At 51.6% G+C, this 26,208-nt stretch overlaps 1 protein-coding gene across 2 annotated transcripts in view; it reads right to left on the bottom strand.

Moving 5' to 3' along the window:
• Positions 1–642: 642 nt before the first annotated feature.
• PLXND1 (plexin D1) overlaps positions 643–26,208 on the bottom strand; it is a 68,282-nt gene continuing 42,716 nt past the window's right edge. For both annotated transcript variants that reach the window (XM_071439252.1, XM_071439253.1), the window contains exons 20-36: positions 23,854–23,968; positions 22,750–22,857; positions 21,980–22,092; positions 20,702–20,809; positions 20,033–20,163; positions 19,515–19,713; positions 13,757–13,903; positions 12,872–13,028; positions 12,564–12,667; positions 11,529–11,592; positions 10,646–10,680; positions 9,473–9,577; positions 8,570–8,733; positions 7,016–7,163; positions 4,715–4,855; positions 3,833–3,907; positions 643–3,175 (exon numbers count right to left, since the gene is read on the bottom strand). In XM_071439252.1, the coding sequence (XP_071295353.1) occupies positions 3,059–3,175; positions 3,833–3,907; positions 4,715–4,855; positions 7,016–7,163; positions 8,570–8,733; positions 9,473–9,577; positions 10,646–10,680; positions 11,529–11,592; positions 12,564–12,667; positions 12,872–13,028; positions 13,757–13,903; positions 19,515–19,713; positions 20,033–20,163; positions 20,702–20,809; positions 21,980–22,092; positions 22,750–22,857; positions 23,854–23,968 (2,031 nt within the window). In that variant the 3' untranslated portion in view covers positions 643–3,058. The remainder of the gene's footprint in view (positions 3,176–3,832; positions 3,908–4,714; positions 4,856–7,015; positions 7,164–8,569; positions 8,734–9,472; positions 9,578–10,645; positions 10,681–11,528; positions 11,593–12,563; positions 12,668–12,871; positions 13,029–13,756; positions 13,904–19,514; positions 19,714–20,032; positions 20,164–20,701; positions 20,810–21,979; positions 22,093–22,749; positions 22,858–23,853; positions 23,969–26,208) is intronic.

The following is a 26,208-nucleotide window of genomic DNA, read 5'->3' as shown; positions in this document are numbered from 1 at the left end:
GCAGAGTTCGCTGGATTCTCAGATGGGGGTGGCTCACAGAGCACCACTCACCCGTGTGGCAATGTCCCCAGCAGTGCCAGGCAGGGACTGTGTCCTCCCTCTCACCAGCCACCAGGTGTGAAATGCAAAGCTCTCTTGCTTTGAGAGAGACCAAATAATCTAATGGCTGGATTTAGCTTTGCAAAGAATCAACTTCCTACTAGTGGAGGAAGAAAATCCCTCTGGTGTGTGGAAAGCACAGCTTTTACTAGGGCAGGGGGAAGATTTAGCAATGCCGTGGTTATTAAGGGCCCTGGGCCACAGCTGGTGTTGGGGTGCTGAAGCTGCAGGCTCAAGTCTGGTGCAGGGAGGCACCTGACAGAGGTGAGCAGCAGCTGCTTCTGTGGGGTTACTGATCTTCATGTGCCCAGCGTTGGGCAGTTCAGGGCCTGCTGTCCTCGTGCCAATTGTCCCCTCCCGTGCCTGGTCCAGGAAGGAGCTGGGGCAATGGCTGTGGGAGTGGTGTGTGTGAGGGGTGCAAACCTGTCCTCACTGGGCTGCTGACCCCACACATGGTGTGTCTTGCATGTGCAAAACTTGTCTGTGCAGGTGTCATCCACGTGTGTCCTCCCCGTGTGCTTGGCAGGAACTGCACTCCACAGGTTCAGCACCTTGTTTTATTACAAAGATAGGCTTTGCCAGGAGTCTGCCACTTCCACTACACAGCAGGTAAGGGCACTACACCCACAACACGTGCCAAAGTTTAAAAACATCTTACAAAGGGCTTGGAGATTCAAGGCAACACTACAAACCCTCTGCTAAAGTTGTTTCATTAAATGGTTGTAGCAACTACTTTTTATTTTTTCTTTTTTTTTCCTTTTGGCTTTGGAAAATAATTAAATAATAAGACAATAGCCCCAATACATGGCCCAGCCACAGCACCTGGAGGCAAACTCTACTTACTCTTGGCTTACCTGTATCCTTTCCCTGTAATAAACAACATGGGGCTATAGCTCCATGGCCCTTTCCCTGCCTCCAATCAAGCTCAACATTCTCTGCTACCTTGGTCCTTCTCACCTTGGCCTTTCTTGTGCTGGGCCTGCCTACATCTCTGGCAGCTATTCACAGTTTCTAAAAGACAAAAACATCAAGAAGTTTTTGTGAAATCACTTTCAAAATAAAATGTAGCCCAGCTACATTCTTAGAGTTTCTATTCTGAAGCCACATCCTCAGCAAAGACATTGAGACCTCCACAGTGTAAGTACTTTTTCTGTAGTTCTCTTTAAAAAAAACAAAACTCTGTTCTTCCCCTTTCCCTCCCCTCCCTCCCCACCTTTTAACATACTGGATAAAGTCTACTGTTTGTTTTAAAATAGATATCTATGTACACATACACAACTCTGATGTTCTGGTTTCTGACAATTGTGGCATTACTGGAAATGATGGAATGGAGACCACCTGTCCATGGCAGTGAATCACCCAGGAGTTTTGGTGGACAAAGTCATCCAATGCCAGAATGCATCCTAGCCAGCTGGATGACTGCCAGAGGCTCCCTTACACCCTCCTGCAGTGAGGTAGTAACTGTGTTTGTTTCCTGTGTGGCAGCTGGGGTGGTGGCTGCGGTGGCCAGCCTGCGGGCAGGAGCCTTTGCCTGTGCAGGAATGCTGGTTTGAACACGTCCAGCCTGCATGGGGCCTGTGTGGCACTGGACACCGGAGCGGTCACAGCTCCCCAGGCTGCAGGAGGGACAACAGGCCACCAAGCTGGCTTGGCAGGGTGGCACTGGGGTGTCTAGTCTCAGGCAAGCTCCGTTTGTCTGCCCCTGGGACGTTTTCAGTGCCCCCAGCCTGAGCTGGGACACGCTCTACCTTGGTTTGCAGCTCTGGGTGCTGGAGATGCTCTGCTGGCCTGTGTCACTGCCGGGCTGGCAGCAGCTGGGCCCAGTCCCTCTGCCCTTAAGGGCTGATAGCAGGCTGGCCATGCAGCCAAGCCCCACTGTGCTGGCTGCTCTCAGGTACCAGCCACAGGCTGGCCCAAAGCAAGCAGAATACGCCGCTTCAGGAGACACCTCTGCAGGACTGGCCTCGTGTTTGGTGATGGTCCCAGGGAGAGGCAGAGACAATGCTCTCTGGTGTTTGCCCTGCATGTGGCCTGAGGCTGCTGTCAGAGGGTTGTCAGCAGGCCCCTGGCACGGGCACACACAGTGTTACTGGGGCTGCAGTGCCATGGACACGTGTGGGGCCAGCGTGGTGGGCAGCAGTGAGGGCCAGCTCCTTCCCCAGCCACTGCTCCCCGGCTGGTGGGCTGTGCAGTATTCACCTCCCTGCTGTGCTCCAGCCCCGCATGAGCCAGGAAAGGGGACAGCCCTTCCTGTGCTAGCACATACTGGGCTCCCTGCAGCTCCCAAACAGCTGTCTCCATTAGGGATAAAGTGCTTTCACCTTGCCTTAGCTGCTTGGGAAGCAACTGCTTTGTCTCAGCCCCGAGTTCCCTGTGTTGCCCGAGTCTCAGATGGAGGAGTGGTTATGTTTACACATACAGTACAAAAATTAAAAGGCACAAATATACACAGAATGCAGCAGATAGTGAACAGCTGATAAGAGTCCCTGATGCTGGAAAAACAAGGATGTTGGAGGGATGGAGTGGGAGCTCAGGCTATGATGGTCTTTGCTGTCTGTGGTCATTACTCCCTGAGGTGACCCTTCTGCTTTGTGTCTGTTGTTCCAGGCTCTGCAGCCCCGTCCCGAGGAACCACGCACAGGGATGCACGGAGTGCTGACGGCTTGGCTGCTGACCAAGGGGAAAGTGGTGAACTGAGCTTGCCACAAGCGTCATGACTCCATTTCTGGATGGCAAGAGCAAATAAATTATGGGTGCCACAGTGCAGACCAGAAGAGTTTTAGCTGCTCGGAAGGGTGTCTTGTGGTTTCTTGTGAAGTGAGGCAAACTTGTAGCCATGGCCAGGCCCACCCCCTCCACAAGGCTGGTTTGAGTATGACCAAGGTGTGTCTGCGGCTGAAGGCAGGGTCCCTTGCGGCACTGTGCTGCAAGAAAGGTCACTTCTAGGGCTGCAGCCAGCCTAGGCTTCACTGCAGGACTCATAGATGTTGTCCTCCATGAGAGCAATCACTTGCTCAAATTTGTGCTGGAGCTGGGTGCGCTTTGTCGTGGGGTTGGCATCCAGGGCGGCCACGATCTGTGGGAGACACAGGCAGGCAGGGTGCTGAGGCAGTGTGGGGTGCTCACCTGCCAGCCCAGCTCACCCCACCAGACCTATGGAGCCCAAATTCCAGCCAGAGCTCCAAAGGCGAGAGCCCGCCCAGCGCCACAGCCCCTGTGCTCACACCCCTGGCACCCCTGCTCTCCCAGGGTCCCTGGTCAGGGCTAGGAGTGCAGTGATACATGGCAAAAATGCACTGCTGTACTAGAGCTGAGGGCACAGCACCAGCCCAAGGTTGCAGGGGGGGCAGGAGCCAGCCAGGGTCACTGCCTCAATGGAGTGGGGACAGCAGGTGCAAGTTAATTTGGGGGTGGACCGTATCCATGTGTTTTGCTCTCCTGAAAGGATCTATACATCTGGCAGCCCTTCTTCAGCCCAGCCAAATGCCATTAAGATCAGCTGGGAATAGCCAGCCTCCTCTTCCAAGAAGTTGCCAGCCAAGGGACAGAGAGTAGGTGCATATGCATCTATTACATATGTACTGCAATTACAGCAGTACATATGTAATTGCTGTATGTACCAGCAATCCTGCTCTGTGGGACTGGATGCAGGTGTCTGCCTGCAGGGTTGCTGCAGCGATGGTTCCTCCCTTCCCAGGCAGGCCAGAGCCCATGTGCTGTAATCCCCACTCACCTGGGGGCGGTATCTCTTGGCGTATTTGTAGATCTCAGCCATGGCAACGTTGGTGTTGAACTCATTTCGGTATTTCTTTATAAAGACAGAAAAGAGAGGGGAGAATATTAGCAGGATGGAGCTCATGAGTTCCAGCCTAGCCAGCAGTCACTGACTATGGTAAAAGCAGCTTGTGCCTGACTTTATGGTCACATTGCTACAGCTGGATTTTTAAGGAAGGTGCATTTGCTTGCATCAGGATGGGTCTTGGTCTTTTCAAAGCCAGTTGTAAATACCCACACCGGGCAGCAGACTGCGTATCCCTCTGTGCCCAAAGCTATTTCACAGGAGGGGACAGTGCACCAGCTGTGCTGTGGAATATCAACAGAAAAATCCTGCTTGGTGCCCAAAGCTAAAATGCCCTGGAGAGAAGGTTTGATTTTGAGGAACCTGTGGTGCGTCGCTGGCAGGACTCAGATCTGGAATGTGGTCGCCAGCTCTTGAGGCTGGTACCAGGCTGGCTGCCTGGGACTCAGGGCTGTCCCTGGCAGTTGTGCCTGAGAGCCAGCTGGCTGGGTGGCTGTGGGACTGCAAAAATCCTTGTCCAAACTTCCTGGCTTTTTTGGCACTGAATTTTGCTCTCAATTCCCAGTGGTGCCAGAGCTAGTTAGGCTCAAGCAAACTCATGGGTGTTTACTGCAGTTCTGGCAGTAATTGAAGATGCTTGGAATTAGGTCAGATGAAGTTTGTGTGTGGAAGTTTCAGGCACAATATCCTTTCTTGTGTGCTCCTTCCAGCATCTAAGCAGTAGCTGACTGCAGCCTATGTGCATTCCCTGCTGTTGCCAAGCTCCAGCAGGACACTGAGCCTGCAAACTCAACCCCATCCTCTCCACCCACATACCCGTGACTCCTCGGCGAGGTGGGCGTTCATCTCCTGCTCACTCAGAGGGGGCATGTCGTGGATTTGCTTGTAGTATCTCTGCACTATCTTCCGGTACTCAGGGATCTCCTTGGCATACAGCAATTTGTTGGTCGGGGAGTCCTAGAGTGAGAGCGAGACACAGAACTCAGGCACTGGGTTGCTCCCAGCTGAAAACCTTACCCTGTTTTCAGACCAAAGCACAGACACCAGATAGGGACCTACAGCTGGCTGCAGGGAACAGTTTTGCCTTTGGTCGCAGCTGTCACCGGAGAGGACTGCGGTGCTGGACAGCACCGAGGCACGGAACAGCTCATGGCAGAACAGCTCAGACACATCAAGGATCGGTGGATGGGCACCATGTGCCTGTGGAGACACAGCCCCATCCTGCTGCCCTTGCATGAGCTGAACATCCTTCAGCTCAATGCCAGAGAAGGGGGTGATGGGTGTGTGTTTTAATTTGCAGCAAGCGCAGGCCAAAAGCACGCCGAGGGTCAGGCGGGGTGGCTTACTGCCAGGGGATGCTCTGCAGGTGAGGTAGCACACCTGTGCCAGATCAAACACTTGGGCTCTCTGCTGCTGTGTGTGGAAATTGGCAACAAGGGAAGGGCTTCTGCACGTAGTTGCTGGAGTTTCTTGAGCAGCCACATCGATTTAAGCTAAAGAACAAAGCTATCTTACAAGTTGAACTTCGTTAGCTGAAATGTTGCTTTTGGATTTTTCATGTAGCTTTGATTTATTTTGCATTGGCTAATCCAGCCTGCCTGGCCTAAATTGAGTGCACGTAAAGTAATTAACAGAGAATACTGAATTCTCTTGATTAATGTCAGCTTGGAGACAGCAGCCTTAACCTCCCAGCCATACAACTGGGTTGTACCAGTGGAGGCACAACCCTGCTGCCCTCCTTGCAAACACAGCATGAATAATTTTAACCTCAAGGCAATCCTGCCCTCCTGATTTCATTACCCCAGGAATGAACTTGGCTGACTAGCCTGTGTTGCATCCCCATGGGGAATGCCCCAGGCTTGGGGACACCAAAGGGAGTGAGATCACCACGTCCTGTCCTCCCGACACCGGTGTGCGGGACTGCTCCCCAGTGCTCTGACAGGTGGAGAGGGGAGAGGACCTGCTGATGGCAGGGAGTGGTGGGCTCTGGCACAGGCAGCATACTTGGCTCTGCCAGGCAGGAATAGGGGAGCCTGGGGTGACTCCAATCTGCTGCTGCAATCTGTAGCTTGGCTAATACTGCAGGGGAAACAGGAAACGGGCACCAGATCCCACAGCAGTTTATTTTCAAACCCAGTGACAAGGCATTGTGAGACTATGGCCAACTTACAGAGAGCCTGCTTTTAGCATTATTTTTTTTCCTTGCAAACATGAAGGAAAATCATGCTGCCTCTTTTCTAAGTTATTTTTTAATTTGTGTCTGATTTGCCTCTATGATGAAGAGATGGGCACTGATTTCTTAACTGCTTGTGCAGTGTGGATGTATGGACTGAGTTTGCTCTCACATTTGCAGTATCAAGAGCAACGTGCTGAAACCAAGGGAAGAATCCAGTCTGGAAAATGCTCAGTTATACACTGCATGTACATGCAAGCTGATTTTTATGCTGAGGATTTATTCTTCCCACATTACTCAACAATTCATTCACTTATACTATTGTATTCCAGAGAAGTGTTTCCATCTGTTGTCTGACTCCAGCTGACCCCTCTTCCCCTCATCTGCCACTTGACAAGGACAAATTGTAGGTGTTTCGTAACACATGCAAAAAAAAAGACCAAAACCCAAACAAACAAAAAATCAAGCACTCATTAGATCTTCCCCCAGCATTAACCTCTCCCAGCAAAGGCTTCCTGCAGCTCTGGGGCTGGGGGTGTAGCGCCCACCTCCTCACCGCAGGGTGTCCCCCAAGTCACACACTGTCACCACCAGCCTCTGGGTGGGGGGGCAGTGGGGGTGATTTACAGCATTTCTTAATAAAACTTTTTTATGTCAGGAAGTTTCAAATGTCAGCACTGTGCTCAGCCAAGGCAGTGGGAGAAAAGAGAATATGCACATGGGATGTCTTCCAGCCAGCCAGCCCTGCGGGACTGTGCGTGGGGCCCGAGGGTGGGAGATGGCCCTGGCTCCTGCAGCCTTGTGCTTGCTTGGAGCAGGCTCAGCTCCCCCTCCGGTGTGCTGAGCCCACCCCAGCCCCGCGCTGGGCATGGCCACTGTGGGCTGGTGCCCTGTGCCAGGCCCTGCCTCCCAGCCCGGCCCGTGGCTGCCCTGGCTGCAGGTACCTTGCCCAGCTGCAGGTCGGAGAGCGAGCAGGCATCGATGAAGGCCTGGGCGATCACAGACAGACAGGCGTCGATGTGGTCTGTCTTGTCAATGTCGAACACAAACTGGGGGTTTTTCAGGATGTTGACCCAAAACCTCAGTGGTAGGCTGCAAAGGGAAGGATCCAGGGACAAACACGGGATGAATTTTTGTGTACCAGAGGAAGAGGGGCGGAAATGCAGAAAAGAGGGTGATAGAAAGGGATTAGTAGAGAGGAAAGCTGAGGAGATGGGTTCTGCTATTTAATCACCTCCGGTACAGATCCCTACCTTGATAGAGGGGCAGGCACCTTCACCCTCCAGATATTTTTTTCAGGCTGGAGGATGTGGCACACACAGCCTTCTCTAGGCACACACACACCCCTGCTCCTTCAGCAGCTCCCAGCAGCTGCAGGCCCAGAGGGGCACCAGCAGCTTTGCCTGTGTGGGTCTGTTGAGTCAGGCTTCCCCACTTGCTGCTCTTTGGAGCAATGGTGGCACCTCCTTTTCCCTCTTTCCTGACACTAACCCATCATCTGGTTCTGATAGCAAGCCCCACAAAACACATTTCGTCTGTCTTTTTTTCTGTTCTCTCATCATTTTCTCCAGTAATTTCACTGCTGATTTGGCCACAACACAGCTTCAGTCTATTGCTCACCCTTCCTACCCTCCACAGCAGCTGAAAGGTGAAAACCACTCTAAGTCTTGGGTCTACGGACCAGTGACGGTAGTAAAGGGTAGGCAAATCTGTTGCCCAATGGTTGCATCTGCATGCCTGCTTTCCCTGTAAAATTTCGTTTTAGTTTTCACACATTGGGCTGGAAACAGTTCCTGCCTCCACTGTCTCCAAACTGCTGAGCCTCTTCTTGACACTCTCTCCAAGCTCCCCGCTCTCTCCATTTAAATCCTCTGGCTTCTTTGCTGCACTATTTCCCCTTCACTTTGGCTCCTCCACCCCATTCCTGCTGCTCATGTCCCTCAGCACCGCTCCATCCAGTGCCACTGCTGTGGTGCTCACCAGCAGGCCACTGTCCCAGCACCTGCTCCTGGGGTCCCCTGAACACCCTGGAGACAGCCTGGTTACAGACCTAAGCAGGAAAAGTGCCACTAAAGGGCTGAAAAGGCAGAAAAGTAAATTAAAAGGATCCAAATATGTGGGGTTTAAAATTTTCATGACATTTTTAAGACCCGACATGGTCTTGGACTCTGTCTCAGATCTCCAGTGCTTGCAGCTGACACCATTGCTGTCTGCCATCATCCTATTTCTCCCTTCATTATTTGTGTGCCAGTTCTTTCGGCCCTTTGTCTGCCCATGCCTCCTCTTTCAGCTCACTGTTTCTCTGGGCTTCATATTTGTTCAAAGCTCTCCAATCCTATGTTTGGCTTCATCTTTCACAGCCCTCTCTGCCACCCCCCCTGTTTTCCAAGTCCCTCTTCTACTTTTAGCAATCTAATGATTAGTGCAGGACACAAGGGTTTTGTAGCTGCTGCTCCCAAGAGATGGAAGGAAGAAAAGAAGGATTTCCTTTTCCAAACCTGTTGGTCTTCCAGATGTGCAGAGTGTCAGGGTCGGTGATGCCTCTCTTCTCTGCCTGTTCCTCTAGGAAGTCAAAGAAATACTTCACAGCCACGGGTGGTTTATCGTCTCGGATACTGAGAATGGCTTTGAACAAGTCATCCAGGAACTTCTGGAGTGTCCCCTGCAGGACAAGGACACAGTGGACCCTGGGGAGAGCAGCAGCACCCAAGCCCAGGAGAACAGCAGAGGGGCTGGGACTGCTGCACACCAGGGGAAACCCTTTGCTGCCAGCTGGATAAATCAGAAGAGAGAGGGGATGCCGAAGCAGGGAGGGAACAGTTTGTTTGTGGACAGTGATATAATAAATTTGCATTTGGGGTTAATTTCTTTTGGCATTGAGATTTTCTTTCTTACTGCTGGGATCTCACATCTGTGCTTGGTCTGTACACCACAGACAGAGAAGACTAGAGACTGCTGGCCATCCCTGTGATCTTTGCTTCAGTGAGGCACCATGCTGGGATTAAAGATGGGCCAGACCTGACCTCAAATCACACAGACATTTCTCCTGCTCCCACAGCTGAGCCTCTCCATCTCCTGTCCCAGCAGCATCTCTTTCTGGGGAGAGAGTCTCAGGTCTCAGCTATGCATCTCAAGCCCTGAGGCAGCCAGAATCCCTTTTGTCTGCACAGACCCCAGTCCATTGCAGGGAGATCACACACAGCAGCAAGGATGCACCGGGAAGCTGGAGGGACCCCGAGGAGCCTGACAGCCTCACTAAACATGCTCCAGCCATCCAGCAGAGCAGTCCCACTGCCTTTGGGGAGCAAGCAGCCCTGCAGTGCTCCTTCCCTGGAGCAGGCTTCTCCCTACAGACCACAGACAATCCCACCTGCCAAGATTGGGGGCCGCCCAGCTCCTACCTTGGTGGAGAGTAGCCGTGTCAGGTAGATCTCTGGAAGAACCTTCTTCCTATGGCTCTGTCTGTGGGACTTCTTATGTTCCACTGACTCGTCAGTTGGGAGAACCTGGAGACAAAGCACATGGTCAGAGCCCTCTTCCCTGAAAGCATCCCACTAAATTTTCCTTTCAGCATTGAATTTTAACCACATGTAAAATTCAATTAAAAAGCAGTTACTGCTTTATAAACACACCCTTATATGACTTTAAAAAAGTGATCTATGATACTAATTTTTATGACATTTGTTTCTCCTGTGCTCTTTATTGCTTTTCTCGCCCTAGATGAAGTAAATGAACCCATCCATCTTCCTCTGCATGCTGGCCTGCTTGACCCCCAGGCTGGGCTGCACCTTGGGCTCCTAGCAGCAGTGCACATGGCTTCTGCAGAAACCAGCTTTGCTTGGATTTGGAAACAGCACAGTATGTAGGAATGCTGGCTTTTTCAAAACAAAAATGAATATTCCACTGGTTAGGTCAGTGAATTATTCTCTATAATGACAAAGCAAGAAACTGACATCCATCTTGGCATTGTTTCACATGTGAACAGTTGGCTTCCCATCCCTTCTCCCTCCTTGCTCTGCATGTGTGTATGTGCATGTGTGCTTCTACTTGAGCATGGAAATGCTTGCAGGGAAAAAAAAAGCCTCAAACCAGGCTATAAAATATTGTTGTTGTCCATGACACCTTTTTTCATAACAGCTTTTAGCAGCATTTAGCACTTGGCACTTCCAGCACGGTGCAGCAGCAGGAGCCCACGGACCTGCTGAGCCCGGGAAGCAGGCGGGATGCCAGGAGCTCCCAGCAGGTGACAGCCGAGGTGTTGGGACACCACCACTGACACTGTGCCACGCTCTGACCTCGCCCCTGAGCTCTCTGCGGCTGCCAGCAGCTCGATCGGACACAGCAACTTCTCTGCCATCCCGGTAATTCTTTATCATGTCCCTCCGTTTATCTACAGATAAAGCTTACCAACAGATCACCTTTCTGTGCCTCTGAACCCTGCTGAAGAGAACTAATGAGCCCTGATGCAGCTTGTTCATCACATCTGGCACTACAGCCCACAGACATAATTTAAGTTAATATCAGCAGCCCCCACACGCAGCCATCATCCCTGCAGCCAGGAGAGGGATACTTACCAAGTGGAAGTACTTTTCAGTGTCCAAATCCTTCACTGTGAAAAAGAAGAGACACAGTGGCTCAGTCAGCGGGGCCCAAACTGAAATCCACCTCCACTGGTGACCTCCATGCCAAGAGGCATCTGAACCCCAAGAGCCCAACACCAAGCTGGTGTTATCAACCACAAGTGATCTCAGCATTTCTCCTTGTTTTGGGGTTGCTTATGGCATTATCAGGCTCATGACAAAGTACCCCAGGAGGTACTTTAAGGGGGACCTGAGGTGTCCCAAGGGATATTTTAAGAGAGACTCAAGAGGGCACGAGAGCAGGGTGAGCACAGGGGCACTCCTGCACTGTGGTGCCCTGCTGTGCCCTGCTGTGCCCCACACTCCCAGGATTATTCTGAGCCTCAGCATCAGGGCAGCTCCTTGCCACAGCAGGCAAAGGATTCCTGGAGAGCCAGGCTCTCTGGAGGCAGCCTGGAAACCGGGTTTGAAATTCCTTGTTTAATGTGGATTTTTGTCTCACTTGGTCTGTTTTCATTCTGCACAGCCTGAAACCTAGAAATGCACTGGCAAAGGACTAAATATATGTAACTGGGAGGGAGAGGACTTTTTCAACCAAGCGATTTCAGATTCTTCCTTTTTCTCACTCTGTCAGCACAGATTGGATGCCAGCTCCTAGTGAGGGTGTGAGATGGAAGGTGCAAACACCTTGAGGGCTGGCAGAGCACCATGAGGTAGAGGGAGGAGATTGAAGAGCACATGTTTACAGCCACTGCATCCACGGCACCCAGGAAAGGGGGCTGGCAGTGTCTTCCAGCATCCCCAGCCAGAGACAACCCTGACAATGCAAGCATTCCTGCCCAGTCATCAGCACCAGGGAAGAGGAGTGACACGTTACCTCTGCTCAGCGTGGTGTCCTTCTTGTCTGTCAAACTCATGGCCAGGGATGCCCCTTCAGGGATCTGTGCAGGAAGGGAAGAGCATGCATTGATGATAGGGGCCTTATCAGTGCCTCCCTGGTCCTGTGGACATCCCAGGAGCTGGGGGATGCTGGTGCAATCATAGTTCTGCCACAAACATCCCCTGAACGTGCCCTGCTCTGCCCCCATCCCCCATTATGTGGAAAGGGAATTTTCAATACAATTACAAGACAGTGAGGTTCTCAAACCCGATGGGAATTGGGCAAATACACGCATCTAAGGTACATTTTTGGATGTCGACACCAGGTAATTTGGAAAGGAAGGAGAGTTTGGCTGTGCAGGGGCTGGTTTGCCATTCCCCAAAGGGGAGAAGGGGTGGTGGCGCGGCGGGGCTGGCGCAGCCGCTGTGCTGGGGGCAGCGTGCCAGCGGCACGGCTGCTGCCCCGATAACCACGCCATGAGCACTCGGCTCCACTTCTGTTTTCCAGGCACGGCTACACACCAGGGAGGATTACGCTTCCAGGCATACCAGGGAATATGAAAATCGTTAAGTATTTCTGGTTCCATTTAATTTTAAACAGAAAAACAGTCAAGAAAACAATCTGATTCACCATGTTTCCTCATATTTTTGGCCTCACTTCCTCGATGGTATCCCCAGCCCCTGCTCTCAGGCACTGACAGTTGTAGCTGCAATTTCAGCAGGAGTGTGGATCAAGAGCACAGTGATACTAATCAGCCAGGCTGGTGGCCCTTGGGAATAAAAGCTTTTCCCCCCCTCTTTCTGTTGTCAGTAATAACTTGTTTTGCATGAAGAGTGTTAATTAGTTTCTGTGTGTTGCAATATTAACGAGATTCTCGCCAGGGCAGATGTCTATTCCCTGGAAGCTCTCACGGAGCTATGGCAACCTCTCTGCTTGTTCCTGATGATCCCGTTTTGGAGGGGAACCGCAGCTCGCCCTGGAGGCCAGGCAGGCTCCGGGGAGGCAGGGCTCCCCTGAGGGGTCTAGCTTTACCTTGTAATGTGCTAACGTGTTGAGTTTCTTCCTGCCGTCCTCCACCACCGAGGTGTCATCGAGGTCCCGCAGGATGTAGCTGTCAGTGCTGGTGGCGAACCACTCTGAACACAGAGAGGGGAGAAGTGAGACCCCAGCCCGAAGGAGGCAGGGGCCAGGGGGTCTGGGACTGCATGGCTGCCCTGGTGTCTGTCCTCCTGTCTGTGCTGCTTCACCCACTGCTCTGACAGGCACCAACAGCTGCTGCACAACCTCAGGTGCTTCACCTGTTTTTACAGAGTGGCTGGTTCCCTGCACCTGGTCCTTACCGAGGTCAACGTCTTCCACCCTTGGCCACTGGGAGTAGGGGACGTTCTTGCAGAAGGCCTCCAGAATTTTCTCTTTCACTTGACTCAGTGTGTCCGTGTCCATGGCTCTGACACTCAGGGAGTCCATCCCACAGCCTTGGAAGGAGACGTTGAGGTTCTGCAGGGAGAGGCTGTGTTAGGAACAATCTGCCTGGTTCTGCTGGCTCCCAAGAATGCTTGGAACCTGTGGTGTCTGCACAGCTCTGGTTGGTGCGCCCTGGGCCCCATGCTGATGGAAATCAGGCTGAACTAATGTGGCCATCGATGCTTTACAGCATGAGAAGCACTGATTTACAGCCTCAGGGACTGAGGGCTCTGTTGACCAAGGTGGGAGAACACAGGGAGCAACAGAGCAGCCCCATCTCATGTTGTCTTGGTAATGGGGTTTGACCACCACAGGCAGCAGGAAGGGTCAGCCCCCATTACCAGCCGTGTCCTCAGCTGCTTGGCTCCAACTGGCGATTAACAGGACCACCAAAGCTCATTGCTCAGCCTCTGCTTGATGCAACGGGACAAGCTCCACTGCTTAACCAGCGCTGAGCCTGCTGCAGGATGGGTCTGCTGCAGTGTATGGAGCCCTTGAGAGCTCCTGGACAGCAAGACAGGCAGCTGTGAGGGGCTACAGGCTGCCACAGACACCCACTCGGAGACCAGGGAGGCACAGCTATTGCCTCAGTTGCAGCCCAAAGCTGCAGGGCAAGGAGAGCAGCTCTTTCTATAAGAAATCCTCTCCTCTTTTCGTCTGGGTGCGTCCTCCTCTCACCAGCGGTGCAGACCTAAACGCTGTGAGCATGGCAGCTCCCTCTCAGCCCAGCTCTGGGGAAGCCCCAGCACATGGCTACTCACCCTCGGCTTTGCCTCTATGTTCTCCCTCAGCAGCCACTCCTCGTTGAGGGTGTACCTGGCCTTCCCTGTAATGGCATCGATGGAACCCTTGTTAATCTGCTGTTTGATGGCACAGATCAGCAGGAAGAAGGGCTCTCCAACTGTCTCCTGGGGAAAGGAAAGAAGACCAAGTCAGCACACTGGACCTGGTTGTGACAGGTCCATCAGCAACACGGCAGGGACAGGCTTTGTGTGGACAGTGAAGGTGCCTCTGCACACCGGGGAGCAGGACTGGTCCACCCCTGGTGCTGCAAACACCTGGTGGGGGCCACTGCCTCCCAACTCCCACTTGCCTCTCTCTGAGGCTGCTCAGAAGTTTTCAGACTTGTGGCAACATGACAGCGCAGATGGGGAAGAGGACACAACAGCCAACAACAGCCGCAGGCCATTTTTGGGGATGCTGTAGCTGTCAGCATCAACATACCCCATCCAAGTTCTGCAGCAAGCACCGGAGCTGTGGACTGCCACCACGGGCTGTGCCAGCCTGTGCTGTCTCAGGGGCAGAGCTGGGGTGCTGCTCAGAAGGCAGGGGCATATGCACGGCTGTGCTGAGCAGGGGCGTGCACACATGATACTCAGCAAAATGCAAATGTGCATTAATTTACATGTGAATTACACAGGAACAGGGAGAATCTAGCATACTGTGCTACAGAGATGCTTCCTGCAATCTGACAGGGTGCAGACTGTACAACATGCTGCACTCAGCAGGACAAGACAGGGCTGGTGTGCACAAAAATCCAAGAACAGAGATATTTGGGCATCCAGCTTTCTAATGAACATGTCAGGCAAACCCCTCATTGCACAGCCTGGCTTGAACTGAACTCCATGGGAGTGAGCCCACAGTCTGGGCCTGTGGCTCTGGGAACCAGTGTTCATACTTCTCATACCACAGCAGAGCCCTCATCACAGCAAAACAGAGGATCAAGGTCAACAAGCTGTTCCCATGTGACAGCAGGCAAACACACCATTTAACTCCTTACATTCATCAAACCTAAGTTCATGGGAGAGAGGTGAACTGTGGCACTCCTGCAGCAAGAACGAAAAATATAACAGGGAGCAGCTATTTCTGATGTGATTCAGCTACGCAGTTTAATGCCAAATTTCTGAGCCACTTCTGCCTGCTGCACTGATGTGCAAGGGAAACACAAGCTATTTTCTTAAGGAACTCTTCAGTGTTAGAGTACATCCCATTCTCTCTAATGCTCACGTTCAATTTCCTTCCAAAGAGGCAAGTGCAAATTCTGCACATTTATGTATTCTGAGCCTCCCCCCTGCACACACACAGGCCTGCCATCTGAGAGCCTGCTCAAGACAACAGATACCCCATGGTTCTGATATTTCTCAGCTAGGAACTGCTAAATCCTGTTCAATCTGCTTCTTAATTAAAACTTGGTGATTCTTTTATTCTAATTGCCCTATAAAATTGCTAATTGCTAAAGCAATTAGTTCGATGTCAATTTGGATGCGCTGCATTTGGTGCGGTTGATGATAGGGTGATAGAGCAGGGCTGTCAGTGGGCACACGCCGTCTGTGCCAGCAGGGCACTCACTCCCTTGTCGAGGGTAACTTCATGAATACTGGGAAGCTCCCTGGGTCTGCTGCAGGGGTTTAATGATTCTTGCAATGCTCCTGTGAGCAAGCAACACAAAATGGGCTCAGAGCAGGGCTGTGGGCGCTGGAATGCAGGAAGGCATGGCTTTCAGAATGTAGAGGAAGGTGTGGACTCAGGAAGTGGAGAAGCTGAGCATTGCAAGGAGTGAAGAATGTGCAGAAGACACAAAGAGTTCATTTTGGAGAGAAAGGCAGAAGCAAGATGTAACAAGGGGATAACACTGACATGGAGACCTCCTCGGGCTGCAGTACCACTGCCCTCATACTGCAAATTGCAGGACACCACTGGCTGGCCCCGCACACAGAGTCATCAGTCTCTGACACTGGCCATGCCACCAACAGGAACCCTGTTTGTGTCACATGTGAACAGCGACAAACCTGAGGCTAAACTCAGGGCTGGGCTCTGGAGCCTTCCCATCCCCGCCATGGGCAGCTCCAGCCACAGGGAGACTGCAGTGTCTCCAAAAACCTTAAAAAAGGGCGAGTCCTACTGATATGGGAGCTGTTATGGGTGGAAATGAGCATGGGCTGAGCGGGTCAGGGCTGGCCACCCTGGGGCACCCTCCTGTCACACGAGGCTGCCCTGGAAGCCGTGGAGCTGGGGGTCCCTGCAGACCCTGCAGGGTGCACGGGCAGCCCAGGCCAAACATCCCCACAGGGGACACAGCTCCACTGCACACAGCGCTCCACCACCGAGATGCTATTTCTGTTTGGCTTTTTGGCTTTCAGGCTCAGGAACTGTGGGATTTCATGGAAATCTGCAAAAGTGCTAATCAGACAGCGAATTTCAAAGCGGGGAAAGAAGGGCTGGCAGGCAGGGACTAGAGATAAAATGGCAAACTTGTGAAACCTCCAGCATCGTTCGGAAAACTCATCTGGAAAGGAATCAAAACTGTCTTTGGACTTGGCTAGTTAGGAGAAAGGAAGTTTAACCAGAAGAGATCAGTGCTGATTCAGGACAAAAAAATACTTGAAAAAACACAGTCTGGGGCCTTTTTTTCCTCCTATTGTGAATGTATTTTAATGAGACTTCATTTTCATTTTTGACTGAACTGTTATGGGCCTTTAAAGCCACCCAGGGCACTGAAATAACTGCAGTAATGGAAAGCACAGTTCAGGCTGGCAGGACTTGAACTGTTCCACGCACACGGAGCGTGGGAGGGCTTCATTTTTATGTGCTTGGGAAAACAAAAAGGTTTAGAGCACAGACTGGATTCACATGCTGCTGCCCTATTAACACAATTCTGACAAGTTATTATAGATGTCCTCCCAGGAACACACTACAGCCATTTCCAAAATGTTTTGGTGAGCCTAGGGGTAGGAACAGCACAGAAAACAGCTGCTTATCCCAAGCGTCTGCTAATTTTGGGACAATTATCTGTTTGTATTCTGTGAAGAACCAAACCTCCATCCCACATGCAAAACTTGGGTAAGCTTGGACCCAGACATAAAAGCCAAATTCCAGAACCCTACTTTTCCTTTAACCCCTGTTAGGAGCCAGGCACAATGGTACCATGGTAGCTCATGGAGAAGGGTTTCTTTTAAAGCTTTTTCCACCAAAACTGTAGCACAAAGTAGAGACGTGGACCATTTCATCTACGATTCTCACTCAGTTCTGCAGCCATAGAGTTCTGCTTTGATTGTGCAAATGCTGCAAGTTTCCTCTGAGCCCCCGTGCCTCGCAGCAAGCCCCTGCCAGCTCATCCCAACCCCTCCCACACTGAGCCAGCCCCTGCCAGTGGACTCCATCGCCTTCAGGTGCCCTCCACATGTGCAGGCCATGAATGCCTGTGGCCAGCAGCTCCTTCCCAGCTGAAGACAGCTCCTTCAAATCATTTTCCCCCAAAACACAAATGGACGGGCTGTTAGGCAGAGCATTAATGTGAAACAAATGTTTTGAGCATGTAGCGTTGACTTACAAGGGAAAATACAAGCACTTGGAATTTTTCCACTGCACAACGGCGGGGACTTTCACAGCAGCTGTTTCAAATAGACATTGTGATTAATGGGGATAATTCAGGAATGAAAACCAGGCCCATCATCACATGTCTGACAGAGCAGAGCTACAGGCAGGCAAGCCTTCTTTTTAACCAAGAAATGCCTCTCTGAAGGCAGCAGAGTTTGATCCTTAGGAACACAAGGCACATGGGAGGCCTTTGGCTATCGCTGCCATTTACATCACAGCCCTGAGCTGACACCAGCCGTGTGGAAGGAGGTGCTGTCTGTTCCACCACAGCAGCTCCATCCTCTTTTGTGTGGTGGGGAAGATGCCAGCTCTGCTGATCTGCATCAAGCTCCTGTCCCTTTGCACAGCTGGGCTTGTGTCACCTGGGATAAATTTTCTCTCCAGACACTCCTGTCTGCTCTGATCCCAGTCTCACTGTGGAGCATGTGAGATATCAGAGTCTCCTGGAAATCAACTTCATTGTGCATTTGCTTTCAGAGATGGGAAAGAGGCTGCAGCAGTGCTCTGCAATGCCATAGCTCCAGGCTGGGCATGGGAGCCTGCAGGGGACTGCAAACAGTGTGTAGCCTTAGCCCCTGCCAAGAACCTGCTGCAGGTGGATGAAAATGCACATTCAGCCAGCAGCCCAGCAGCTCTGCAAAGGACCCAGTCACCTCACAGGACCTTACAGCCCTGCTCCCACCATACCCTGTTCTTGTCCTTCCTCTGCGAGCTGGGGGAAGGCAGCTCACAGCTCACAGGTCACAGCCCACAGCTCACAGCTCACAGCTCACAGCCCACAGCTCACAGCCCACAGCCCATGGCTCACAGCCCACAGCCCACAGCCCACAGCCCACAGCAGCACTGCCCAGCTCTGGGGATGGCCACAGCCCCCCGGGCATGGCCACAGCCCCCGGCCCCAGACCAGCCTGCAGGAATGGGCAGCTCCCACCCGGTGCTGAGTGCGGAGCTCCTCTCCATTAGTGAGCCGTGTAATGTGCTCAAGCCTTCAGGCCCACGTGATAAGGCTCCACTTTCCTCTTTTTCTTTTTTCCCTGGGAAAGCCTTCTTGCACAATGTCCATTTTTAGCACAAGCTGGAGCTGGATCAGATGCCTCACATGTGGTCTCCCTCCCCAAAAGGGAAAATCAGCACTTTTTTTTCTCCAGTGGTTAACTACAGGCACAAAATCTGAAGATTAAAAAAAATTTACTAATTTCCTCTTTTCTATCCTTACAGGCTGGATAGCTGGGCTACACTGGCACAGTCATCCTCATCCACTCATGTAACTCTTCTTTTATTAGACTGGCTAACTGTGTCGGCTAGAATGAAAGATTATGAACTACAAAACCACTGGCTTTAGGAAAAAAAGTGATCATCTGGGATCAGAAGACATCACAATATGTAAGAAGACAATATAGAACCACTTCTGTGGATGTAGACAACACTTTGGGAAAAGAGATTTTTTCAAAGGCTTTTTCAAGGCTCTTCCCGTGGGCATAATGGGGTATCCTCCAATTAACTGCTGTGGAATCAATTAAGTTATTGCTCAATTCTTCTGGGGAATTCCAAACAGAACTGGCAAATGTTGGAGATAAAGCACTGAGCAGATGGACTGCTGATGGCTCTGAGATGCCAAACATTTTCCTGCTCATTACCGAGAGAAGACCTCAGCCTTCTGGGACAGACACCCCACCTCTCCTGCTCAGATTTGTGCAGAACCACGAGGATGCCTCTGCATAAGAGGCCCCACACACCAGTGGGCACTGATACAGAGCAGCCCCTGAGCCATTCTGAGCCTCCCGGGGCAGACACAATGACTGGCCAGCATGGCTGTGCCAGCTGGTCACAGAAACAGCACAAAACCACGTGGGCCCCAAAACCTCCAGCCACTGTGCTTATTTTTCAGTCCCCTATGGCTCTTCTCAAGCACAGTGAAAATATTGATCCGTGCTCTGGCCTACCATGAAAACTGAGCTCACCAAAATCCTGGGCAGAACTGGAGAAGCAACTGAACTTCAGGTTGCTTTCCTACACCTGAATCATTCAGTTTGCCAAGTGTTAGTGACCATGTGAGTGGCACTGCTAGCAAGTGTCAGGTCCTAGGCTACCCCCTGCATCCCTCATCCCTGCTCCCACCACAGCAGGGACTGGTTCTCTTACTCTGAGATAGCTGTACATGCAGATGCTCATCCAGTTGGTGAGCATCTTCTCCACCACAGATTCTGTCCTCCTCAGCATAAGCTTGGGGTTTTTGGAAGCTGAAGCATCTATTAGATCCACCAAGAGGTCCTTCATGATGCTGGTGTAATACTCCAGTTTCCCATGCAGTGCAATAGTAAGCAGGGAGGCCAGATTACACCTGAAACAGAGAATGATACAGGACTCAAGCCCCAATCCAACGAGACTGAAGTGCTGACTGGCACTAAAATACCCAACACACAAAGGCAGTCTTTCAGACAATCTTCATGAGCCTTCTTAATGGTGTTAGAAGTTCTAACCTTCATTCAATGCTGCAGGACCTCAGGTCAGCTTGCACACTCTTACTGGTAAGCCAAATCAGTGAGTGCTCTACAGGGTTTATGGCCACCCATCTCTAGCAGAAATGTGTAGGCTAGTGTGACTCAAGCATCCACTGAAACACACAGTCCCAGACAAGTCTTTGGTTCTGAAGCTTGTACCTGTCTCTGACAGCAAAGTCCTTCTGTTGCTCGAGAGCATGGACAAATACAATGAGAAAGTGCTTGTTGTTGAGTAAGGTGGAGAACAGAGAAATTCCTTCTTCCATGTTGGGTCTGCAGTTCTCAGGGATCTGAACAAAAATTTAGAAGGCAGATTAAGAAAACCCTGCTCGTTGTTTTCCTCCACATTTTATCCCTCCTGATGGCAGGGACACCCCTACTGAGCACAGAGATACTACATAGAAGAGCCCTTCTTCCCTCTACCTGACACAGCCAGCAGCTTTGCTGGCAAGGAACACCAGCTGGGCCAGTGGCAGTGGCCATTCCTTTCTGTTCAGCACTGCTGAGGATACCTGGAGCACTGTGGCCAGTTTGGGCCTCCCCACTATGAGACAGATGGAGCAAGTGCGGCTGAGGGCTAACAAAACCATTAGTGGCTGTACAAGGAGAGGTGAAGAGGGCTGGGTTTGGTCAGCTTTCAGAAGTTCTAGGGAGACCTTACTGCAGCCTTGGGGTTACAGAGCCAGGAAGGATCCCAGGCCAACGCTTCTCCACGCAAGAGCAGATTCACAGATCTGCCTTCTGCAGCCAGCCAAAGCTGATCCATGCTGGTCTGTGTTAATGGTTAGCCACACCCAAAAGTGTTGGTTCTGCTAGTGGGTTACTCACCTTCCACTCCCCCACCAGGAGGGGATGTGTTTCCTGGACCTGGGAGCCCACCTGCGAGCTGAGCTGCTGGGATGGCAGGATGTAGCACTCCTCGTAGAGAGAGGAACACTGCAACCAAGCACAGCGTTAGGGGAGGGCACTGCAGGCTGTGCACCTCAGGGGAATAAGATGGGGAGACATGCCACTGGGACTAAAGCCACCCATTCCAAAGACATGCACGGGGCTGGCTTATGGAGCCTTGAAACGCTTTGCAAGAGCCTCCTGAATGAGCAAACACCACAAGGATGGGGGGAGGCAGACGTCTGCTCAGATGCAAGGCTGTGAGGGCAAGGAGACTGCAAATAGAGTAATGTGACAGCTAGAAAACTCCCAGAAGAGAAAGCTTTACAGAAGACTATATCAAAATAGAGGAGTTCTGGGTGTTTCAACATATGTAACTTTTAAAACAGATGGGATAAATGTTTAAATATCTAGCATTCATATACCAGCCTGAATCTTAAAGCCTCTAGTGTGCAGGGTTATGGAGACTGGGTAACTGAAAAACCTGAGTAATAGCTACTAATGAAACACTCTGCAGTCATAAATCATCATCTCAGTCCTCAGCACTGACACACAACTGCCTCGGGGGTGAAATACAGCCGCAGTGAAGGGCACACAGCCACAGGCAGAGCAGCCGGGGACGGGAACGGCGGCACCAGCACGTCTGCTGCAGGACCCCGGGCAGACAGACTGGGACTGGGTGCCCAAGGGACCTCTCACTGGGAGCACCATGCACACAACCCTGGACAGGGAGGAAGGGAGAGACAGAGACATCCAAAGAACTCCTGAGGACTGGCCGAGCTGCTGGGAATGCTTGGGGACACCCTGCATGGGACGAAAAGCCTCTCTCCTGATTGCCAATTCACCCTTCAGCCACCCTTCAGCCTCTGCTGAATGGAGTGGGGTGACACTGGAGCCCTTGAGGAGGAGACCCCAGCACTGTGCTTGTGTGAGAGCTCTTTCACAGGAGGTGTGCAATGGCCCCAGACAGGCAAGCCAGAGCAACTCCTGGGACAGTTGCCGCCAGCTTCTGTCATGTGCAAGCAAGCCCGATCTCGTATGACACCCCAGGAGGTGCGGCTCCACTTTTGATGATAATTAAGGTTGAAATATGTGACAAGTAAATACATAACAGTGGAATGATTTTGTGACACTGTAAAAGCCCTGTAGCAGAGCCCTAAACTGGGTGGGACATATCTGGGAGCAATGAGGTACCCGTGACACGCGCTGTCTCCTTACTTTGGGGAAGAATGTCCTGGTGACAAAGTGCTTGTACTCCAGGAAGGGGATCCCCTGGCTGCGGTTTAGCTCCTTGGTCAGGTCTGTCATGTCTGTCTGCAGCTCTGCAAAACCTTATACAAAGAGACCCACAGATGGTGAGAGCCCAGTCCTCCACCAGCCAAGAGAGGCTGGCACTGGAAAGCAGGGCACATCCCATCTCTGCCCCCTCACGCCCCGTCCTTGCGGGGGCTGAAGCCGTTTGCTCTGAGCCCATCGGGGTTTAACCACCACACTGTACACCTTGCCCCAGCTTGACAGAGCATTCTCTGCCCCAGGAGCCCCAGTGCCCTCAGCACAGGATGTCAGCCGATGTGGCAGGATCATGGACCGTGGGGTGGTGGGTGCCAACACCTGGAACACTTCTGCCATTGCTCTACCAGGGGCATGCTGCAGTTTCTGTTGCGCCCAAGAGGAAAGCACACGGAAGGTTAGCGTGACCTTCAAGTAACCCTCTGACACAGCCAAGGGCCATTAGTCCCAGGGCAGAGAAGCTGGTGGCACTGGAGATCAGTGGTTTGTCCAAGCCAGGCAGCAGGACAGTGGCAGGGCCACACTTCCAGCCACTGAGCCTCATTCCCAAACCCTGTAAAAACTCACAGGCGATCACAGAAATTCTCCTACAATTAGTTCTATACACTTCTACAGAGCACAAGGTGAATTGCTTCAAGCCTGCTAACCTGACATCTCACTCCTAGCCATGGTTCCTTGGCACCCAGACAGTGACTTACCTTTGCGGATTTCCTCGCGGATCTGTGACTCCATCTCCTCCATCTGGAGCAGGGTTTTCTGCCAGTAGCGCTCAGCTCTGCGGCTCTTTGTGCAGAACACAAAGAGAGCTGGAAAAGAGGAAGAGAATAAGCCTTTTGGACCCGGGCTTAGGAGCAGCTGCAACTGGGATCAGAGCAGTTCTCTCTGACACAAGTGCAGAAAGCTAAATCCAGAGTTGGTTTCACGCCTACCAGCAGACTGGTATCTGCTCAGGCAGTTGTCGATTATCTGTAAATAAGTAGAACCAGCTGGAATTTAATGATCATGCTGTAACTGTCATCTTCAATTTAGGTCTGGGCTGTCGGTATTCAGCTTAACTGTGTATTAATGTGTTCCAGCTGATTAATGAATACAGAATTGAGGACGTTTACCACCTGTATTACAGTGTTCATATCTGACAGTCTTCCCGTGCCTCCAGAAATATGTTTCTAATGATGGGTGATGCATCTAGTAAATAGGGTGCATTAGAGCTTTTGTTAAAAATAAATTAAATCCTTACTCTAAAGCCCTCACTTGCTGTGAACTAGCAGGTTTCTTGCTGTGCAGTCATTCTGGGCATGTGATGAGGAGGGACCCTAGCCCAAGGACAAAAGTGTGCAGCACAGCTTCCAGCCAGGTACATACACTAATGTGCCTGCTTCAGATTTGCAGCTAAGGATGCTGGCTCTGCTCTTCCTACTCAGCCAGGCACCTGCCACTGCTTGCTCCTGATGACAGGATCTTGGCCTAAGAGCACCTTTAGAATGGTCTGGGACAATCATGCCTGTGACCAAGATCAGTTTCTCACATCCTTCTTTATTTTTTATTATAGTAACTACTGAGTATTTGGGGAAAAGGGTAAGTTTATAAATATCACAGGTTGAAGTAACAGAGTTGAGCTGTGGTTTCAGCCAGGAAAAGCTCTGTGCTGCAGGGAGCTGCGTCCTGGCACTAGCTGTGTGCCATACCTGCTGCACCCAGACTAGCTTCAGGTACTGCACAACTGCAGCACTCAGAGTTCACACCTCCACATGCTGAGAGAAAAACCTTGCCACAGCCTGGAAACACCTCGTTCTTTCCCTTACCTACAACAGAGAGGACCAGCAAGATGCTGCAGATAACGATGGAGACAATGATCGCGGTTTCTCCTCCCCCAAGGTGCAGCATGGCAATTGTGTAGTTGAACTTTCCAACTTGGATCTGAGGAAGGAGAAGGAGGCAGGAAAAGCAGGGGCTGAGCAGCATGTTGCCAAAGGGCTGGGAGCAGGGAGGGACACGGGGCAGCACTCAGAGACCTTCACCCGCGGACTCTGAGCGAGCTGGCGCAGCCTCCCAGGCCCGGAGGGAGGGAGGCTGGGCTGTGCCCCTCACTGCCAGACCTTGGGCACTCTCCGGGAGCCCAGCTCCCTTCCTGTGCTCTGGCGGATGCCAAGGCCACACCCAGCAGGCTGTGATGCTGCAGTGGTGCCCATCCCAGTGCCAGCACAGGGCTTTGGTGGCAGAACTGCGGGTCCCATGGCCCCACTGCACCTGCCCCAGAAGAGACAGCCCTTTCCTAGAGAGCCCATGGCACTGCACAAGGCTGCCTGTGCTGCTCTTACTAGAAAATCACTTCCATTAATCATCAGCTTCTTTATGGCTCTGAACAGCATTTGGAGCCCTGCTGCACTCGCCTTTCTCCTCCCAAATCAGAACGGCTGCCACCCAGAAGAAGTAGGGTTAAGAAACTTTAAAGTCCTTGAAATACAAATAAACTTAGGGAATAAAAATAAACGAGACCATAGACGAGTAATGATCTTGTGGCTAAAGCAGTGAAAGGGGTGTCAGAAGGTGCTGGCTCTGCTCCCAGCCTGTACTTCTTGTGACAACAAGCACAAACCACTAGAGCTCAGTCCCTGGGTCTCCTGATCCCAGAAGGGAACAGGCCAGCACACATCACAGGCTGGCAAGTTCCTGGGTGCCGTTTACAAACAGCTCTTTGGGCCCTTGGGATGAAAGGATTCCACAGCATCATCTGATAAGGAAAACTCATGACCACACAAGGCTTTCGCTTCTGGAAATGTGAGTTTCACTTCTCCCAAGGAACGAGAAGTGAGAGAAACTTGAGAAAAAAACCTTGAAATTAGGTAGGGAAGAGCTCCAATATCTTATTATTTTAATTAATCATTTGATTAATCAAAATTAATCTTGATTTCCTGTGTCATGGAACACCTCTGGGTAAGATGCCTATTGGGGTGAAATTCCAGCAGCTCTCAGCCACTGGACCAAAGCTGTCCCACAAGCAGGACCTTCCCACCACCTCCACCACCAGACACGCAGCTGGATCCTGAGGGAAATCCAGCCCTAGCTCTGGGAGCATTGTGAGGGCATGGCTGCTGCCGGGGGGAGGCTCCAGGGACTGAGAGCTTTGGTCTCTACCCTGGCACATTGTCCAAGAGCCATGGTGCTGGCCAGGGACAGGAGCCACAGCACTGCAAGAGCACCTGGGCAGGTTTATTCAGCAGCCTCACAGCCACATGCCCAGCCTCAGGATCGCCACTTTTTCCCTCTGAAATGCTGCAACGAGGCAACTCCTTAAGGTGTTTTGAGTCTTTCTTCCCTCACCAGCTCAGCCTTTTGTATTTTTCAGAGAAAAAAATCCTTCAGCTACTGTTTAGTTCAATGCTTAAACTGTTTGGTCATAAACAAAGATGAGCCTGAATGTCTTGACAAGTCTCTCTAGTGTAGCTGGACAGCTCTACTCAACCCTCAGTGCGACCCAGGCAAGGCCCTGCAGATCCCGCCCTGTGTCACCAAAGCCATTTCTCATGTGTGACAAAGCAGCAGCCACTCGTGGAATGGCAGGCAAGGGCCCCAGCCATGCCTGTAGGTTTAGTAAGGGTGCACAGGTATGAATATAAGCAGATTAATTAGCTGCACTTTCATTGCTGGTGCACTCTGAACACCCTTGTGATATTTAGGGCTGGGTATCACTCTCCTGCTTCCTGGGGACTTGCCGTGGTTGGTTAATGTCACACCAAGACTAGCAAATTCAAAAATTCCTTTTCTTCCACAAAGGAATTCCCCTGTTTCTCAGTTCTTAAAAAAAAAAAAAAATTAAAATTTACCCTGTTTAAAATTCCTGTTAAGATGACTCAAGAAATTCTGTTACTTCTGCATTTCCATGTTTCCAGTTTGCAACAGAATTTCATAGACCTCAGACTGCTGGCAGTAAACTGGACAGTCCTGTCAGCAAACTGGCAGTGCATTGTGCCTTTCTCCTGGGCAGCCCAGCTCCAGAGCTCTGCAGGTGCCTCCAGCTCTCCTTGCCCTCCCTGCCCATGCCTCAGGCTCCCATCCATCCCCTGCCAACACACGGACTGGGAGAGGGCAGTGGGGTCTCCCACGGGGGTGGAGGCATTTTCTCTCAGATACAAAGAGCCATGGTCACATCCCTGCAT

The sequence above is a fragment of the Agelaius tricolor genome, unplaced genomic scaffold (genome assembly GCF_023055355.1).
Source record: "Agelaius tricolor isolate 1412-34295 unplaced genomic scaffold, bAgeTri1.0.p SCAF_14, whole genome shotgun sequence".
Taxonomy (NCBI): Eukaryota; Metazoa; Chordata; class Aves; order Passeriformes; family Icteridae; genus Agelaius; species Agelaius tricolor.
Note: the sequence above shows the minus strand (reverse complement) of the source record. Positions and strands in the feature narration are given on the sequence as shown.